This window comes from Aegilops tauschii, chromosome 4 (assembly GCF_002575655.3).
Source record: "Aegilops tauschii subsp. strangulata cultivar AL8/78 chromosome 4, Aet v6.0, whole genome shotgun sequence".
Lineage (NCBI taxonomy): Eukaryota > Viridiplantae > Streptophyta > Magnoliopsida > Poales > Poaceae > Aegilops > Aegilops tauschii.
In genome coordinates this window covers 447,880,750-447,901,628 of record NC_053038.3, presented here as the reverse complement: position 1 = coordinate 447,901,628, position 20,879 = coordinate 447,880,750, and the positions used below count along the sequence as shown (strand labels likewise).

The 20,879-nt window shown below is 46.9% G+C and overlaps 2 protein-coding genes across 2 annotated transcripts; both read left to right on the top strand.

Annotated features, from left to right (window-relative positions):
* The first annotated feature begins 11,983 nt into the window (after positions 1-11,983).
* LOC109754542 (cell division cycle protein 48 homolog) lies at positions 11,984-16,556 on the top strand. Its single transcript, XM_020313450.4, has 9 exons — positions 11,984-12,203; positions 12,285-12,447; positions 13,300-13,528; positions 13,965-14,731; positions 14,814-15,035; positions 15,135-15,206; positions 15,298-15,579; positions 15,663-16,022; positions 16,125-16,556. Exons 1-9 carry the CDS (start codon positions 12,145-12,147, stop codon positions 16,425-16,427), a joined length of 2,457 nt encoding a protein of 818 aa, XP_020169039.1. The 5' UTR covers positions 11,984-12,144; the 3' UTR covers positions 16,428-16,556.
* Positions 16,557-18,172: 1,616 nt separating this feature from the next.
* On the top strand, positions 18,173-18,778 carry LOC109754558 (protein FAR1-RELATED SEQUENCE 5-like). Its single transcript, XM_020313466.1, has one exon. It carries the CDS (start codon positions 18,173-18,175, stop codon positions 18,776-18,778), a length of 606 nt encoding a protein of 201 aa, XP_020169055.1.
* Positions 18,779-20,879: the final 2,101 nt, after the last annotated feature.

Here is a 20,879-nt window from a genome sequence, read left to right as displayed (position 1 = left end):
CTTATTTGTTTGTCTAGGTACGAGGGACTTGCGTGTGGCCTCCTACTGGATTGATACCTTGGTTCTCAAAAACTGAGGGAAATACTTACGCTACTTTGCTGCATCACCCTTTCCTCTTCAAGGCAAAAACCGACGCATGCTCAAGAGGTAGCAGGCGCCTCCCCTCAGGCGCGCCCAAGTGGGTTGTGCCCACCTGGTGGCCCCGCAGACCCTGATTCCAACGCTATAAAATCCTATTTTTCCAAAAAAAAACAGGGAGGAAGAATTATCTCGTTTCGCGATACGGAGCCGCCGCCACCTCCTGTTCTTCATCAGGAGGCTAGGTCTGGAGTCCGTTTTGGGCTCTAGAGAGGGGGGTCTTCAATCTTCATCATCACCAACCCTCCTTTATCGCCAATTCCATGATGCTCCCCACCGGGAGTGAGTAATTCCTTCGTAGGCTCGCTGATCGGTGAGGAGTCGGGTGAGATTCCTCATGTAATCGAGTTAGTTTTGTTACGGCTTGATCCCTAGTATCCACTATGTTATGAGATTGATGTTGATATGACTTTGCCATGCTTAATCCTTGTCACTTTGGGCCCGGGTGCCATGATTTCAGATCTGAATCGTTTATGTTATCACCATTATATCTATGTTCTAGATCCGATCTTGCAAGTTATATTCACCTACTACGTGTTTTTTTGAACAGTAACGACAGTGGAGAGGCTCCCACTGACTTTGTATTACTCACACCACAACAATTACATCATTACAAGTGAGGGGTATTCGAGGGCCCCCCTCAGACCAAGCAAGAGAAAAGAGTGTATCTAAGTTACAGGTTTTGTATATAAGAGTCTAGGAAGGGGCGAAGCTCTTCTTTACAGTTGTGCACAAGCAGGCTTAGTAGGTTTTTGAATCTATCTAGCCATGCCGCGAAGGAGTGAGGCACCCCTCTGAAATACTTATTGTTCCTCTCCTTCCAAATGCTCCATGCAGCCAGCAAGAAAATATCCATGAACAGCGGTTGACTCCATTGATTTCTACCAGCATGCAACAAAGATACCCTATTACCCACATTCGGCCAAAACAATCCCACTCTGGCCCAACATCGCTGGCTAAATGGGCATGAGAAAAAGAGGTGTTCAACCGTTTCCTCCGGCGGGTTTTGGCACATCATGCATGTATAAATGTTGTCCACAACAGTGTAGTGTCTCCGTTTCAACATGTTCCTTGTGTTTAGACGGTCAACCAGCAACAGCCAGCCAAACAGCTTGAATTTGATGGGGCTCTTAGCTTTCCAAAGCCACAGAAAGGCCTCATCGGCTATCATTTCCCTGAAGCAGTGGTTGTAGCATGTGCTGTCCGAGAACTTTCCTCCAAGGGTACAAACCCAAGAATCAGCGGAATCCCTCTCCGGCACAACATGCCTGGATCGTTGCTGAATTTCTCTGACCTCCTGTCTCGCTTGGGTAGACAGAGGTAGATGGAAAAGCATAGCGGGGTCAGTAGCCGTCAGAACAGTTCCCACCGACTCATCCTCGTTTGTGCAAAAGGAAAAGGCACGGGGGAAGACCTCGGAGAGTGGTGCATCATGATCATGTTTAATCCAGACATCCTTCCAAAACAAAGCTGAAGATCCGTCCCCAATCGCAACCTGAGAGATGCCACGAAACACATTACTGAGCTGCATGATATCACGCCACCAGAAAGAGCCGATCGGGTCTGCTGCATGTGGCACTCGACCCACATAGTAAGTGTCCCATATTAGAGTCACCCACGGACATCGTGATGATTGTAGAACTTGAAAAGGTGTTTGAGGAGGAGTGCGACATTCTGCGTTTTTATGTCAATCACCCCAAGACCACCGTTGCGCTTTGGCCTACAGACCAACTCCCAAGCAGCCAAAGAATTATTTTTAACTCCTGTCTCTATGTTTTTGGCCCACAAACAGTATCTACGCAGCTTATCAATGTGTTCAATCACCTTGGGGTGCAGCTTAAGAGTACACATGGCATAGATCAACATCGAAGTAATGGTAGAGTTTACCAGAGTGAGTTTGGCACCAACTGAAAGCAAGGAGAGGGCCGTGGACAGCTTTCTCTCAACTGCACAAACCATTGGCATGAGCTCAAGCAGGGTTGGTTTCGTCGTTCCTAAGGGAAGACCCAGGTATGTGAAGGGTAGGGATCCGACCGTACAGCCAAAAATTTGCGCTAGGGCAGAAGCTTGTTGCAAGCCAAGATTTATGGGAATCAACGTGGACTTTTGGAAGTTAATCTTCAGACCAACAGAGTCAGCATAATCAACTAGGATGGATTACATGCGGGCGACTTGATTGGGACAGGCTGGCATGACCAGTATCGTATCATCCGCATATTGGATGACCGGATAATCACCTCTTCGGCTGCACGGGAATGGTAACTCGATCAAGCCCTAAGAGAAAGCGTCATTGATTGCTGCTTGGAGGAGGTCAGCTGCCAGTACAAATATGAGGGGTGACAGGGGGTCCCCTTGCCTCACACCACACTTACATGGGAATTTCCTACCTGGGACCCCATTCAACAACACCGAGGAAACACCAGAGGAGAAAATGGATTTCATCCAACCCAGCCATCTTTCATCAAACCCCATATGTTTCATGATCTGTAACATCGACTCATGTTCAATCGTATCAAAAGCTTTGGCAAAGTCCAGCTTAAGCAAAATAATCTCACTCGAAGATGTTTGGCACTGATGAATGTATTCAAAAGACCATGCAAGGCAATCCTGTATGGTTCTACCTTTGAGGAACCCATATTGGTTTCTGTGAATGATTTTAAGGATTACTTTCTGTAGGCGATTGGCCAGGATCTTCGTGATGATTTTTAAGCAGCAGTTGAGCAGAGTGATCGGTCTGTAATCGTTGGCAGTCTCCGGGGAGGAGGTTTTTGGGATTAGGGTGATGTATCCCTCATTAATGCTAGAAATATCAAGGTTGCCATCATGGAAATCATGGCACATCTTATAGATGTCCTTCTTGATAATGTGCCAGCAAGACTTGAGGAAACAGCCATTAAAACCATCGGGTCCAGGGGCTCTGTCGGCTGGCATTTCCTTTACAACAGCATCAATCTCGTCAGTGGAAAAGGGCAGCGATAACACCTCCAGGCCCTCAACCTTTTTGATGATCCGTTGCAGGTCAAATCGCATGTGTGTTGGTTTAGAAAAACCCAGACGATCTTTATACGTGTTGAACAACACACCTTCTTTCCCAACATGATCAGTGATCTCCACATCTCCTTCTCGCAGACTAGCAATGAAGTTATGCCTAAACCTCTCCGTTGCCAAAGATTGAAAGAGTTTGGTGTTTTCATCAGCAAACCTAAAGTATCTGATTGTGCATCTCTTTCTCCAGTATTCATTTTGATTTTTCACGAGACGGTTTAGATGATCTTTCAGGATTCGCCTGAAATTCGCTTCCTGCACAAACAAATTTCTCTTGTCCTCCAGGGCATCCAGGTTGGTCAGGGCGTCATTGCTGTTCTGGATCATAACTTTCAGATTAGAGACGCCTCTGCTCCAATGCTTGAGGTCATACCTAAGTGACTTAAGTTTTTGCACACCATCGCCGCTGAGTTTGGGGCGTAACAAGGTTTTTCCCATGATCGTGCAACAACTTTAGAGAATCCATTGCAGTTAACCCAGAAGTTTTCAAAATGGAACAGCTTTGACTTTGGGATTTTGGATTCAATTGAGAGTACACACGGGATATGATCAGACACCGGTTTCCCCAATGGTAGAGCCATTGTGTTTGGGAAAGAGGTGGTCCAATTCGAAGAAGAAAAGAACCAATCAAGTTGTTCCAAAAGTGGATCATCTTGCATATTACTCCAAGTGAAAGCCCTTCCTTTGACCGGAATTTCCATCAATGATTGCGTTCGAATTATCTCATTGAAAAGCAACATATCATCAGCATCCCCCCTGGTCTGTTTCTATTATCCGTGGAACGTATGAAATTAAAATCTCCCAATATTAGCCAATTTTCAGTATCTGGAATATGAAGATCAAACAGCCAGGAAGTAAAATCTAATCGTCTCTGACCAGTATATGGTCCATAGACATTCACCAAATTCCAGGAATCATTCGACTGTGTGGACACAAAAGAAACCCCCACCGCAAACGATTCCACATGCCATGGTGTGCCCACAAAAACTAAACTATTCCAGACAGTGAGAATACCACCCGAGGCCCCAATCGAAGGTGCAAGCACAAATTTATCAAATCGCTTGGGGCATAAAGATTTAATAAATGCTAAATCAAAAGATTCCCGTTTAGTTTCTTGGATACACAGCACCGAATAGCCACTAATATCGATTGCATTCCTAATGGCCAAAAGTTTACTATCAGAGTTAATCCCTCTGATATTCCACGACAGAACATTCCAAGATTTATTCATGAGCATAAAGAAGATCAGATAGCCTCATTAGAGGCAGTCTGCTGGGCAGCCAGCAGCTTATCTTCAGAAAGATCTTCGGGTGCAATTCCACATCGAATGCCCACCTGCTGTAGATCTTGAATGTAAGTAGGGGGCGGGCACTCTTCGGTTGAAGCCTGGACAGGGGCCGCGGCCATGGAGATTGCTTGGACAGATGGAGCAACTCTGGCCTTCACCCTAGATCGGGTCTGCTTGACATCAGTGATCTGGTGGACCTTGAAGCCGTCATACTTGTTCGAACGAGTGCTCCTCCGGACTGCAGTGGTATCAAGTGGAACTTTGCCATGATGGGGTGCAGCTTCATTGAACAACGAGGAAGACGCAATCAGATGAAGTGCATTATCAGGAGGTGGGGCAGTGGAATCCGCCTGCTGGGTATAGGCGTCAGTTTCCAGCACTAAAACCCCATCCTGGGACTCCCGCAACTGAAACTGAACAGAATCTTTCAGAAAGACACCAGCAGAAACCACAGTGTTACCATCGGCCATGTGCGAAGAAGCAATGCAAATTCCCAACTGAAACTGAGAACTGAAAATCCTGAAGAAGTAGTCAGGTTCCGGCTGTAGGTTGAGCATCCAAGCCACACTGATTGCCTCCAGTTGTCTCTGAATAAACTTGAAGGGGTTTACATGAAAGCATGTGTTCTGGGCCGGCGCCTCGGTGAGGGCACGAGTATAGATGCGTTTCAGCATAGAACCCAACCACAGCAGTAGTCCACAGTCCATGACAATAGCAACGTTGATGGACTCTCCCCCAGCTCTGACAAAAGCAGTCCTGGCAGCAAGATTTCCAACAATGAAACTGTCGGCCAAGTTTTCAACAGCAGCAATTTCATCTTCAGAGGACCAAACATCAGACAAGTTATCAATGACATTGTGTTTAGGGTCCACTCCATCCATGAGTGAAGGGCCATCATACTGAAAAAAGGACCTGAAACTAAAACCTGTGTACGGTGGAGGAATCACAGGCCAAGCTCTCCAACCATTCTCCTGAAGCTGTTCTTGGGCAGGAGGTGCATTCCAAGCAGCATCATTCTGAGCTTGCTGAGCTTCCATCTCATCCAGGTGAGCCTGTTGCATGACAGTATAATACGGAAGCTCATACGGGTGTGGCGAGGCATTGAGCAAGGGTGGTGGTTCCTCTGTGCCCATCAGTCCTGGAATAGTATTGCGACCATTGAGCACATACACAGGAACAGACCGAGAGCGACCCAAACCCGGCAATAAACCAACTCTGGTAACTAAAAGACTATGTGGGACTTCGGCCACATCCTTGATATGGCATTTGACAAGAACCCGCGCCTTGTTTTGCCCGGGGTGAGGCCAAACCAGAAGTTTGCCAAAGTTAGATACTACTTTGTGCACATAATGCTCAGTCTGATAATCCATAGGAAAAGCAAGTAACATAACCCAGACCTCATACTCGAACGCAGGCATATGCATATTCAGACCCTCATCATGGGGAACCAGATTGAAAGTAGAGTCCTCAGTCAAAGCATGAGGAGCCTCTCTAATCGCTGCATCTCTACTCTCCATATTAGAAAAAACCACGCAACCAATTCCCAGCGGATAAACGAAATCATCAAGCAACTCATAATCTAGGTCGACTGTGATAATGCGGCAGACCTCAGAAGCCAAAACTCCTTCTGATGATCAGGAACAGGCGGGTCGATGGTGACGATGGCGTACCTATCATGGTTGAGCGGTGGCTCATCCACCACCATGACATGTCGCTGGACGCGATGAGCAGGCCTGCGGTCAAATGTCGATCCATCCAGAGCAAAGGCGAAGGGACACACCGGAAAGTTCGCCATAGCCGCCGATGAGGGAGGGCGGCAGATTGGAATATGGGCGGCCGACGAAGAGGAGCAAGCTGTGGTTCTTGGCAGATGCAGGGGTGACAGAGGTGGCAAACTCGAGGAGGACGGCTCCGCACCCGATTGGGGTTTTTGGCAGGTCGACTTGACTGCCCCTGGCGGAGGGAGTCGTAACGTCAAGCAATGAGACGATGCCATGTCCGATGGGTGCGGGATTTTTTGCTTCCGAATCCAAACCATATGTGCTCCTGAATCCCTATAAGCACGGGTCGTATGAGTCACCATAGGATTACAAACCGTAGAAGATCTCTTTCCACTGTTGGGTAGGATTTCACTAGATACGGTAGTGTGGGGTGGGGTCAGAGCCCAACAAAGCTTGGGTAACTTATGACAAACATTGGGCTTTCGGGCCCAATGGCCAATAACTTGACACCGCGGGCATCTCAAGAGCCCAGGGCAGCTAGCAGACCGGTGCCCCGAGACTGAACAGACCAAACATGTATGGGGTGGCAAAGGCCGGCCCGATATGCATGGCTCATGACGTGCAGCATCTGATGATACGATAACAGCCCTTGATCGATTGAAAGATGCCAAACATGAACATGTATCAGTCATATCACCACATCGCTGACAGTAAGTACCTGTGCAAACTGATTCCAGATGGCCAAATCGATCACAAATGGAACAATGTTGAAGCCGAGCATAGATATAATCCTTAGATGGCACTGATCCAATATCCAACATGTGCATAACATAATCATTATCATAACCCGCTTGCCAGCCATCAAGAATATGATGCAATTTATCATCTAGAATGGAATCCCATAAAAGTTGCTTAAACCGATGACCCTGATAAGATGGCAGCTTATCTGATGACCCCGATCTAATTGGCAAGTTAACGGCCCCAATCCGAAAAAGATTATGATTATCCCGAGAAAACGGAACCGAAAACCTGCCAAAAGAAATCTCCGGTGGGGTATCCTCGCCGGAATGACTGACCGTCGGCCTGGATGTCCAACCCAAATTTTTCAAGGACGGAGATAGAAGCCGAATCAAGATCCACATCTGATTTGGAAGATAGCCATTTGGATTTGATAGCCGGGCCTGGTGATGAGGCCAAATCATTGATCTCAGTGTCAGCATGCCAATCATGAGGTCTATGGTGAGATTTGGCTCCACGATGAAGATGAAAGTGACATACGAAGTCCGGCCAAATGCGATCTCTTAAGCCATAGATGAAATGACCAACACGATTAGATGCCACCGAAAATCGAAAACGACGATCACCCAAACAAAGCACCTTGAAACCATCACTGATTCCACCAATACAAGATTGGAGGGCCAAACCAACAGATTCCACCGAGAGAGGAAAAGAGGCCGAAGAGAAGGAAACTTCAAGGAAGAACTCCTTGGAGTTGGGGTTGGGGACGAAGTGGACCGTAGATCCAAAACGTGAACGCACCTGGCCCTCGACCTTAAGGCCGGGGGAGAAGTCCCAATGGAGGAGGCCGTCCATTGGGGTCGCCGGGGATGGAGATTAGGGCAGAGGGCCAAAATCGCCATGGGAGTCGCCTTGGGAGGGTGGGAGGTGCCAAAATCTCCATAGAGGGCCTAGAATTGTCAAGGGGGCTCTTAGTTTTACCTACTACGTGTTATGATCCGTAAACCCCTGAGTGACAATAGTCGGGATACTTTCCGGTGATGACTATAGTTTGAGGTTCATGTATTCACTATGTGTTAATGCTTTGTTCCAGTTCTCTATTAAAAGGAGGCCTTAATATCCCTTAGTTTGCATATGTACCCCGCTGCCACGGGAGGGTAGGACAAAAGATGCCATGCAAGTTCTTTCCATAAGCACGTATGACTATTTACGGAATGCATGCCTACATTATATTTGTGAACTCGAGCTAGAGCCGCATCGCCCTAGATTATGATTATTATGTGATGAACATCATCCAACGAATTTCTCTTATATTGTTCTTGCTAAGTTACTACTGCTACTGTTGCTGTTACACTTGCTACAAAATCATTGCTATCATTGTTACCGTTCCTATTGTTGTTGCTACTACTATCAAAACTATCATACTAGTTTGCTACTGATCATGTTGCTGCAGATAATTAATCTTCAGTTTTAGTTGAATTGACAACTCAGCTGCTAATACTTGCAAATATTCTTTGGCTCCCCTTGTGCCGAATCAATAAATTTGGGTTGAATACTCTACCCTCGAAAACTGTTGTGATCCCCTATACTTGTGGGTTATCAGTCTTGGGGACTAATGCACACTGCATTTTTCCTAAAAGTATGGTACTGGGCAAGGATTTGATCCTCAGGCCGATTTCGCGAATCGACCTGAGTCTCAGGGGATACTGGGATCAACGATTTTATTCCATCCTTCAGGCGCATGCTGGACTTTGAGCCAACATACACCTTGAGGGCTAATAGCTATTCATCTTGGCAGAGAATAAATTACGCCAAATTGAAAGGAAAAATCCGCGAAAAATCATCCCAAGACCAAGGTGGTGCACCACCTCAAAAGTAGTCCGGTGTTAGAGCTCGGTTGCGAATGGTTGGGTGAACAGGAGACTTTTCTGGTGTGAAGCTCGACTAAACTCCCTCAACTTTTTTTAACATCGAAGTGGTCTATGACTCCTTGGATGCAGTCCGGCGTCGGAGCTCGGCCGCAAGAAAATAACAAGGCATTTGATAAAGGACGAGAACTTAATGGGGCTCCTCGGATGCCCAACATGTGAACTCTTCGGATACATCTCGACGGTCCTCGGGATCGAAGATGAGAAGATTCGTTGAAACAATTTTCAAAACCGACGATCGAAGATGAAGAACAGTTCAAAAGAACCGAGGAGCGTCCCCAACTTGAAGACTGGTTCATGGGCTACTAATGGTGTCCGAGACTAGGGAGTACTAACGATGTCGTCTCCCGGCCAGGAGGGCCGGGCCGAGGACCCCTGTGGCGGTTAATTACTTGGCCTCTTCGGGCAACCCATGACGTATACAAGGAAGATTCTACAAGATTTGGCGCATAAGACGAGGACCCTTCTAAATCCTAGGCCTCTGGTACATTATATAAACCGAGGCTAGGCTAGTCGACAGATCATCTCATATTCATTATAATCTTACACAACAATCTCATGGTAGATACATGTACTATGTACTATACCCCATATAAATACAATCAAAAGCAGGATGTAGGGTATTATCTCTTCGAGAGAGTCTGAACCTGGGTAAAATCTCCGCGTCCATGTTACCATCGTTCCTAGATGCCTAGATGAGGACCCCTACCTCGAGATATGTCAGAATCGACCCCGACACCATGTGCACACGTCGGCCGTTTGCGCATGACCTCGTTGGCTCGGCCACTTCATCACCGAGCAGCGTCCCTGACCTTGCGAGTGATTGGATTGATCACCCGCCCACCCGTGACCCACTTCATCTGCACGCGCAACCGACCTGATCAATCATTTGGGCACGCCTTGCAGGTCCCGTGAAGATCGTCCCTGAGTACAACATGCACCTACACCGATCGAGCAACGGGCTGCCACTTTATCGCCCCATCCGGCCGCAGCGCCGCCGCCCCATGATTCTTCCTTGCAGCTGCACCGCCCCCCGTGCGGTTGCTGCATCGCCCCCCGTGCGGTTGCTGCATCGCCCCCCGTGCGGTTGCTGCATCGCCCCTTCGGGCGGTGTTGTCCATGCCGCCATCCCGCGGTCTTCCCCGCAGGTGCATCAACCTGTGCGGTTTAGCTGCGTCGCCCCTTTTGGCCGCTGTGGCACACGGTCCATGCCGCCAGCACGAGGTCTTCTTCGCTGTTGCACCGACACGCGGTCCAAGTCGCCGCCTCGAGGTCTCCTTCGCCATTGCTGCTGCGTCACCCCTTTGGGCCGTAACGTTGCGGCACGCGGCCCACTCCATTGTCCCCCGCGTGTTGATGTATAAGTGGTATGCGCCACGCCACCTCCCTAGGTGCGGGAATGCCACCATTCATGCTTGGTCTTCGTCACACTGTTGGGTTCTTCCTCGCATACTTCGAGCACCACGACCACTCTTCTACAGGTGACCGACGTGGTCCCTCACGGGCTACCTCTGGTTCTGCCAAACACATCTTCGTCTTCGTTCAGCACCAGCTCATCGCCAGCGTGGCCGTAATCTTCCCCGACCACTTCATCTGCTCCGACAACAATGGGCAATATCTGCACCTTCCACTCCACGCCAATTTTCACCGCAACCGTTGTCGTGTCCTCCTCTCCTGGTCCCTTCGGCATGGCGTACAACTCGTGCTGGTTCCCGTCCATGCATGCACGGTGCTGGACGTGTCCCCGGGCTTGGCAAACCTGGTGTGGCACCTCGTGAACACCGATTACTTCCCATCTACGCATGCCCGGTGCTGGCAACATCGACACGTGCCTGTCCATGACGTATCCCCGGGCTTGGCAAACCCGGTGTGGTGCCTCGTCAACACCGTCTTCTTCCTGACGCACCACTGCTCCCTTGACTACACGACGGTTCTTTGCGCCCGCGGCTCCACGAGGACTACGTCGACATCGGCCATCCCCGACTCGACATCGAACACAATGTCCCTCACACGGCTACGCCACCCTACGCTCTCGGCTACCTCGACAATGGCACAAAGGGCTACCGCCTTGCTTGAGAAATCTCGTTGGTTTTCACTCCAGTCACAACATCCATGAAGCATCAGCAGTTCTGGCTGTGTGTGTGTGGGGGGGGGGGGGAGGGGGATGCCCGTCGGTTTACAACCTTCGGATTCTTCTCCAATCTCACCGTCTGCATCACTACCATCGTGACCGCGGGGGATAGTAGGTATCATGATTGTTTAGGAAAATATAGAATAGCGTAGGAATTTTCTTCTATCTTGTCTTATACTCCAAAAAATCATGTACTCCCTCCGTTCACTTTTGTAAGTCATTTCAGACAACTCAAAATAGGTTGTTTTGCACATTGTTTGAATTATCTCCAAGGTCTCATAAAAGTGAACAGAGGGAGTACTCTATATATACGCCCACAAGGCTCAGCAACAATCAATGATTCCATCAATTCCTCTCTAATCCTCCTACATTTAGGTACATTGAAGATGGTCGAATTGCGCGAATGTGCTTGTCTTTCCAACTAGATCATCAACAGAGCTGAGAAAATCAATGAAGGGAGCTTTAACATAAAATACGTCCATCTTTAAAAATATATATAGCATGGCTGTTTAATCTCCAAAAACTAGTGCGAGTACCACGTGATAGGCGTGCTGAGCCATTTTCAAATCATTTTGAAAAGAAAAAAACTAACATGGGCGGTGTGTGTAAACAACATACTCCATATTGAAAGGAGAATAATTCAATTCCATTAACAACCTCCCTCTTTGGTAGTAAAAGGTATATTTGCTACTCCCTCCGTTTCATAATGTAAGACGTATTTTGACACAGTACTGAATCGAGATACCAAACCCGTCGACAAGGTACGAGACCATCTTCCATCCCGAGCCATACACACACTTTTTTCCCCTTTCTTTTTCAATTCGAGGATTTATTATCAAGGACAAGCCATACACACACACCTACCCACCTTCTAGAGTCTTCCAGGTGGCCCGACGCGGAGCCCTTGTAGAACCCGCCCGGTGGGCCACGGGCATCCCGGGCCCGCGCGTCATGGAGCCCGTGTACAACTCCCGCACCGAGCCCGGGTCGCGGAGGGGAAATCCCAAACCCCTCTCGCAAGAAAGAGTCTTTATAGCTAAACTAATCCCCTCTGGCCCTGCCTCTTCCTCCTCATCACTTCGCCTGCTGCCCAGCGACCCGGAGAGAGACGCCGAAACCTAGCGACGCCGCCGACGACCCCCGGATCCGCCCGCCATGGCGACCCCCAACCCGCCGCCGCCCCAGCAGGACGAGCCCTCCTCCTCCGCCGATCCGTAAGTTCCCGCCCCGATCCGCCTCCCCAGGACCTCCGATCTGGCCTTCTTTTGTTGATTTGTTTGCGGATTTGGTCGCAGCAAGGCGAAGAAGGACTACTCGACGGCGATCCTCGAGAGGAAGAAGTCCCCCAACCGCCTCGTGGTCGACGAGGCCACCAATGACGACAACTCCGTCGTCGCCCTCCACCCCGACACCATGGAGAGGCTCCAGCTCTTCCGCGGCGACACCGTCCTCCTCAAGGTACGCTCTGTTCCTGCGCGATTCATCTCTTTATTAGGTTGATGAAATCTGAGTGCTGAGTTGGTTAATTTCGGTCCCGATCTAGGGATTTTGGTTTCGTCGCGAGTGATTTGGTGAGCTCATGGTACCGGCTAGTAGCTTAGAGTGCAAATCTGTAGGAAAAACCTAAGCTTTTGTCGGTCTAATCTGTCCTGTAAGCTCTGGTTGGTGGCAATTTAGTCTCGGGCCGCGGATATTTAGGATCTGGTTGCTAGGTTGTTGTGTTGTAAAGGTGATTAATTCTGAGCTTGGTCTTTAGATTCAACAGGGTTCTGGGTCACAAACATATTTGTTTTGGGGATTTAAGGGTTGGGGCACCACAGTGCATAGCTGCTCTCCTGGTTAACATAGTAACCAATCTAATGAAAATTTACTTTGTTCCGCAACACTGCTTATTGATGTTTGGAAAACTGCATATCAGTATGCCTTATGGAACAGCTTTGGCTGACTGATGCAATTCGATATGTTAACCTAGGCCAATGGTAGTTAATAACTGTGGGCACTTGGGAGTGAAAACCTTATCTTTCTCATGTACCCTATTTCCTTAACAATACCAAAGCACAATGTAATTGACCTTTCTCCTGTTTGTAAAATATAGTACTCGATTTGTGTTGCTACTGCCGATACTTTAGAGTTATGATTTTTTTTTTGTATTGATGTGTTCTGTATTGACACATTCATTAGATTATGTATTTTGTGTATGGACATGTTTACTGAATTATGTATCCTTTATCTGTGGCACTATATTCTTATTTTTCTTGAAGTATGCAACCTTAAATTCATGTCTGCTGAAATCTTGTGTATATGTTGCAGGGTAAAAAGAGGAAGGACACCATCTGCATTGTTCTTGCTGATGACACATGTGAGGAGCCGAAGGTCAGAATGAACAAAACTGTCAGGAAGAACTTGAGAGTGAGACTTGGTGATGTGGTGTCTGTTCATCAATGCCCCGATGTGAAATACGGGAAGCGGGTGCACATACTTCCTATTGATGACACAGTTGAAGGGATTACAGGAAACTTGTTTGACGCCTTCTTGAAACGTGAGACCTCTATCACTGTTATTTTCTATTGTAAAGCTGTTTGACAGAAATTTCTGCTCTTTTTGTAATGACCCAAGTCAGTTAAACTCCTGTTTTTTTTTGCCTAGCATTGCCATGCCCTCTTGACTTATTTAAGTGAAACTATTTACAACTTTGTTTATGAGTGGAGTGATAATTTTGGTGGACACTCACATACCTTCCTCAGTGTTTTAGACTACAGTATAACTGCTGATTTCCCAAGTCTATCCACTGAACTATTATCACGATTCATTAATTCCTTGTGCCACATTTAAGTTAGATTGCTGCTAAACCTTTTTAAGAATCCTTGGTATGCCTTTGTTTTGTTGGGATGATCTACTTTCTACAATCTGCTTTCTTTACTTAGTTGCATCCAAGAACCTCTTCACTAATATTGTCTTCGTCTTGTGCTTTTCAGCATACTTCCTTGAAGCCTACCGCCCTTTGAGAAAGGGAGACCTTTTCCTTGTTAGGGGTGGAATGAGAAGCGTGGAGTTCAAAGTTATAGAGACTGACCCGGCAGAGTATTGCATTGTTGCACCAGACACTGAGATCTTCTGTGATGGTGAGCCTGTTAAGAGGGAGGATGAGGAGAGGCTTGACGATGTTGGCTACGATGATGTTGGTGGAGTCAGGAAGCAAATGGCCCAGATCAGAGAACTGGTTGAACTCCCACTGCGTCACCCTCAACTTTTCAAGTCTATTGGTGTGAAGCCTCCAAAGGGCATATTGCTGTTTGGACCACCTGGCTCTGGCAAGACCCTTATTGCGAGGGCTGTTGCCAATGAGACGGGCGCATTCTTCTTCCTGATCAATGGCCCAGAAATTATGTCCAAGTTAGCAGGAGAAAGTGAGAGCAATCTCAGGAAGGCATTTGAAGAAGCAGAGAAGAATGCACCATCAATCATCTTCATTGATGAGATTGATTCAATAGCCCCAAAGAGAGAGAAGACCAATGGAGAAGTTGAAAGGCGTATTGTGTCTCAGCTGTTGACCCTTATGGATGGGCTTAAGTCCCGTGCGCATGTTATTGTTATGGGTGCTACAAACCGCCCAAACAGTATTGATCCCGCTCTCAGAAGATTTGGTAGGTTTGATCGTGAGATTGACATTGGAGTCCCTGATGAAGTTGGCCGCCTTGAAGTTCTCAGGATTCACACCAAAAACATGAAGTTAGCTGAAGATGTGAGTGATCTTGGTTCTTCATCTTTTAACTTTTCTCGTTTGATCGAACCTGTTCGTCATTGTGCTTTCTAATGTATTGCAGGTTGAACTGGAACACATTTCTCGAGACACCCATGGGTATGTTGGTGCTGATCTTGCTGCTCTTTGTACTGAGGCTGCTCTTCAGTGCATTCGTGAGAAGATGGATATTATAGATCTTGAGGATGAGACCATAGATGCTGAGATACTGAATTCTATGGCTGTGACAAACGACCATTTCAAGACTGCACTAACGACAAGCAACCCATCTGCTCTCCGTGAAACTGTGAGTACTTGGCACTATGTCCTCTGTCGATTTTAAATGTATATAATTGTTGTTTGAACATGTTTTGAAGGTCTTACCTATTTATCTTTTCTTAATCAGGTTGTTGAAGTTCCCAATGTCTCTTGGGAAGATATTGGTGGTCTGGAGAATGTCAAGCGGGAGTTGCAGGAGGTATATTACTGCTTTTTAGTTTATCAATATTCTTAAATTTTCTGTGTTCTAGCTGTAACTTGTGTATAACATATATATGAAATTGTTGCAGACAGTCCAATACCCTGTGGAGCATCCAGAGAAATTCGAGAAGTTTGGCATGTCTCCATCCAAAGGTGTTCTGTTCTATGGCCCTCCTGGCTGTGGTAAAACCTTGTTGGCCAAGGCAATTGCAAATGAGTGCCAGGCTAACTTCATCAGTATCAAGGGACCTGAGCTGCTTACCATGTGGTTTGGTGAGAGCGAGGCTAATGTGCGTGAGATCTTTGACAAGGCTAGAGGGTCAGCACCATGTGTCCTCTTCTTTGATGAGCTTGACTCTATTGCCACCCAGGTCAGCCTCTCTCCCCCTCCCTGTTACTATGTTCCACTGTTGTATTTCTTAATGGCTGATAACTCTTAACCATGATATTACAGAGAGGAAGCAGTGTTGGGGATGCTGGAGGTGCAGCTGATAGAGTGCTAAACCAGCTATTGACTGAGATGGATGGCATGAACGCCAAGAAAACTGTCTTCATCATTGGTGCTACCAACAGGCCAGACATCATAGACCCTGCCTTGCTGAGGCCAGGGCGTCTTGATCAGCTTATCTACATCCCTCTTCCTGATGTCGAGTCGAGGCACCAGATCTTCAAGGCTTGCCTCAGGAAGTCTCCTTTGGCCAAGGATATTGATCTGAGTGCTCTGGCCAAGTACACCCAAGGGTTCAGCGGTGCTGATATCACAGAAATTTGCCAGCGTGCTTGCAAATACGCCATCAGGGAGAACATCGAGAAGGTATACCAGCAATTTTTTGTGAATTGACCTGCAGTATTTAGTTTCCTGCCATACAATGGCTCTGTTTTTATACTCGTTGTCTAATGAAACTCATCCTTCCAGGACATCGAGAGGGAGAGGCGGAGGAAGGACAACCCTGAAGCTATGGAGGAGGATGAGGTGGATGAGGTCGCTGAGATCAGGGCTGCTCACTTTGAGGAGTCGATGAAGTATGCACGCAGGAGTGTGAGCGATGCAGACATCCGCAAGTACCAGGCCTTTGCCCAGACTCTGCAACAGTCCCGTGGATTCGGCAGCGAGTTCCGGTTCCCTGATCAGCCGGCCGCGGGCGCCGCCTCTGCTGCTGCCGCGGACCCTTTTGCATCCGCTGCCGCAGCAGCTGAAGATGACGACTTATATAGCTAAATTCTCGTTGTTGTGCCATCGACTTACCCGTGATTTCCTTCGTATACTGTTATGTTTTGCTCTGGTATGCAAGACACGGTCAAACTATGTACTTAAAAAATTATTATTGGGATGCACTGATATTCGTTACCTGCCAGTTATTTTCATCTGTATCTTTTCATCTCTCGTGCTTTGCATCTCATGTTTTGCTCTTCTGACTTCTCAAACTTGGCTCACGTTGGCCTGTATTCAGCTCACCGGCTCTGGACTAGAGCAGTTTGGTGGCTCACACCCTCTAGAAAATCTGTTGCAAATGGATTTATGGCCTGGAAAATTTTGGTTGATATTCGATTGGATATGCGCAATATGAGCGGTATAGTAGGGCATTTAGGTTACGGCGCCGCTACGCGTCGCCGGCCGGCGGATGTGTTAGAAACATCCGCCGCTCGGAGAGCCGTTGGATTAGGCACCTGACAGCTGTTGGATGCAACCGCTTTAACTGACCAGGTCGTTATTTCCTGCAACAGCTTCAGTAACAGAATCCCACCAGGCGCAACTCCGCCCAATTGCTGCCGCCGGCGTGCGGGGGCCTTCAGTGCAAAAATCTTGCAACAACATGGCGCACCACATCGCGCGGCAGATGCTGGGATCCGACGCAGATCGAGCTTGCTGGGGGCCACCTCTTCGAGAACAGCCGTCGTTCTCAGCACCGACCGCGGCCGCGGGGCTTCCTCCGTGAGCGGGAGTATCATTCTGAAACAACTTCTATCAGATCAAATCAGGGCAGTTGGGTGAGTTTCCTGACTCTGAAAAAAACATGAACACTTGCGAGTCTCTGAAACTCATGGAAACCTATGTATCAAAAACATAGCTAGAATTTTCTATTTGTTTCATGTGTGTGGTAGCTAGAAATTCAATTTTGTTTCATGTGTGTGAGTGGAACCAAGGCAAATACCCACACACCTGTGTGCTTGCTATATCTCTGCAAAACATGATCCCCTCTGTTACTTGTTATTTATCAACCTATGATACGATTTTGAATGTGTGTGCTTATGTGAGAAAAGGCTATTGATTGAAAATTTGTGTGCAAATGAAGCTGAAAAACCGTTGATAAATGTATATGTGTACCTGAATTTCCGAAACAACAATAGAACTGTTGATAGCAACTAGAGGAAAAATTACTTTCAACCAAGACCTCTTTATTTACATGAAAAAACATGTGCCTTATTTCAGGGAGCTGGTGGTGAAGGGGAAGAGAGCTATGTCCAAGGGAACTTTTCTGTCGATAATCATGAAGATTCAGAGGGATTGTTGCATGCTGATGATGTGATGCAAGATGATTCAGATGATGAAGATGTTTCATCACAACCACTATCGCCCTATGTTGGCATGGCGTTTGACACATTTGAGGATGCCCAGAAATTCTACAATGACTATGCCTTCAAGTTGGGATTCGGCACACAAATATCTTCTACAAAGTACAACAAAAGCGAGGACAGAAGCAAGAGGATGCAATAATGATCAAGAGGGTCTTTGGGTGTGTCCACGCTAGAAAGCCTGATAAACCGGAAACAAGTAGCACCTCAGAGAGCATTGCAACCGAAACAAGCAACTCCAGCAGGCGGCCTGGTGCTGAAATGGATGTGACAAGAACACGTCAGAAAAACAGGATTCTCCGTCATGATTGTAAGGCACACATGATTGTTGGGCTTAGAGAGGGGAGATTGACAGTCACTTGCTTTGTTGCGGAGCATACACATCCACTAATGCAACAACCAGAGCGTGTTAGATACTACCGCTCGCACCGCAAAATACCTGCTGAGGATTATGAACTCTTGTTGACATTGCATGATATTAACCTGTCAAATTCAGATTGCATGAGTTTCCTTGGTAGGATACATGGAGGTGACCCCAGGATACTGCCATATGTGAAGAGGGATGTTGTGAATGAACGTGCCAAGCTTCAGGAAGCGATAACACAACAAGACATGGATATGACAGTGAAGTACTTTGAGAGGAGGAAGGCCGAGAATCCAGAGTTTTTCTTTGCGAAGCAAAAAGATCCTGCCACGAACTTTGTGACTGCATTGTTTTGGGTTGATGGGAGGGCAAGGGCGTTGTACCCGAAATATAAAGATTGCGTGTTCTTTGACATAACTTTCTGCACCAACAGATACAACATGCCCTTTGGTCCTATAGTTGGTATCAACAACCACCTCCAAACCATTTCACTCGGATGTGCCTTGTTGCCGGATGAGAATATTGAAACGTTCAAGTGGGTCTTTGAGCAATGGATGGTTGTAATGGACAATGACCATCCAAAGAACATAATGACTGACCAGGACCAAGCAATGGCAACAACTATAGAGTAGGCGCTCCCAAATACTTGCCATAGGTGTTGCAAGTTTCATGTGTTTAGCAACGCGCGTTCTAAGTTGGGGAGGCTGCTGAGCAGAGATGAGGCGTTTGCATATGTGTTTTACACTTGTATCAACAACTCTGAAACGGTTGAAGAATTTGAGGAAACATGGCAGCACATGTTGCAGTGTTTCGAAGTTGCTGAAAACAAACACTTGAAGAACATGTGGCGAACAAGACATATGTGGGCTCCAGCGTACTTCAAGAACAATTTCTTCCCGTTCAAAAGCACAACAGGCAGGTCCGAGGGGCTCAACTCATATTTCAAGACAATGATTCGTCCAGCTGATTCTGTATGGAGGTTTGTGCAACAGTACAAACTGTGCCAAGAAACTGTGCTTGATCGTGAGGACAATGCTGGCTTCACTGGTGAAACGACTGCTCCTCCACTATACTCTCGGTAGGCCAGCTTCACTATACCAAAGCAAAAAATCCAAAAAAAAATGTTTTGTCATGATTTGTTTTGTGAACTTTGCTTCCTTTTGTGATGTTGCAGATACAACATTGAGCGCCAAGCTGCTGATTAGTACACACGCAACGTCTTTGGCAAGTTCCAGAAACAAGTGACCGCGTCTACCGGCTACATTATCAACCAAGACACTGAGTACCAAGGGCGAGGCCTCATGTTCAATCTAACATCAAGCTTATATGAGAACCCAAAGCTCTTTTCTGTGCGTGTTATGATGGATGAAGGGGTGTTTCAATGTAGTTGCAACTACTTTGAGATGAATGACCTGGTTTGCGCCCACATAATAAGGGTGATGGTGCACCTCAATGTGCAAGTTATTCCACAACAATGCTTGTTGGAAAGGTGGTCTGAAGCAGCAACAACAAGCTTGGCCAGAACTGGGTGATTGCTGGAATTTGGGCATCCCTCGACAAACACGCTCAAATACAACTCCTTGTGCCGAAGGTTGACATGGCTCGCCTCTGATGCATGTTGCAATGATGATGCATACAAGATATTAGATGAAGCAATAAGAGTTCTTGAGCCTACCATAGCAGCGGCGAAAAGAGGAGGACTGCCAGAACAACAAGCAACGCAGTGCAGTGAAACCCGAACGCAACCTGCTGCTGCAACGGGAGCGTTGAATGATGACCTACCACAGCCTCAAAGCACATAGATGCTACAAAACCCAGCTCATGTACCTAAGAAAGGTCGGCCAACTGAAAGAGAGAAGAGGAAGAAGACTCTGGTGGAGCAGCGAGATGATAAGCAGAAGAAGTCGAAACAAGAAGAGAAGAAGCCAATGGCAGCAGTGAAGCCAAAATCTGAAAAAAGGAGTATTCGCTGCAAGTTCTGCAAAGAAGAAGGTCACAACATGCAGACGTGTGGACCCCTAAAAGCTGCGACAGAGGCAACGACAGCACCACCTACATGTCAATTCTGCTCCGAGGTGGGACATGCTGTGCCAACTTGTGCATACTCGAGAGCCATGATGACAAATGATCCAAGAAATGCCCAAGCAACGCAACTCAACCTCTAGGAAGAAAAAAAAAATGAGATAAAAACTTGGGAAAGTTCTTGGACCTGTTGAAGGATGTTTTGCATTTTCTTTTCAGCCTCACTTCATGTGCTTGAGCAAAAACATTCAAAAATACTCTTTTTTGCAACCTTGATGATGTATTCAGGTTCCATTTCAATTTGAGACATACAAAGATAGCTCACATTTTTGTTACAAGATATGTTATGTGTGTCCTGGATTTGAGACATACAAGATATCTCACATTTTGTGCCATAGTTTTGAGGTCTTTGCCATATTTCCAGTAATGCTTTGTTTCATGACTCATGTTGTACATTCTGTCCTCCATTTGCATATACATGAATGTACCATTTGTTTCATGTTGCGACATCATGTTTCCGGTGCTTGCAAAAAAGCTATTGTATACATGGATGCTGGTACATGGCATGGGTTGTTATGGGTAGGACGCCTTATTTCAGAAAACCAGTAAGCAAAAAGAAACCTACAACATTGATAGTTCATATCTCTGCATGGATAGTTCAGAAAACCTAGTCATTTTCATTCATCTCTGCATCCGTCTCTAGTTCACATT

Bases quoted from the DNA above. Each gene is read 5' to 3' on its own strand.
- LOC109754542 (XM_020313450.4), top strand. From the start codon at position 12,145: ATGGCGACCCCCAACCCGCCGCCGCCCCAGCAGGACGAGCCCTCCTCC. The intron at 15,207-15,297 runs GTATATTACTGC...AAATTGTTGCAG, and splicing joins TCAAGCGGGAGTTGCAGGAG to ACAGTCCAATACCCTGTGGA. The intron at 16,023-16,124 runs GTATACCAGCAA...TCATCCTTCCAG, and splicing joins TCAGGGAGAACATCGAGAAG to GACATCGAGAGGGAGAGGCG.
- LOC109754558 (XM_020313466.1), top strand. From the start codon at position 18,173: ATGCAACAACCAGAGCGTGTTAGATACTACCGCTCGCACCGCAAAATA.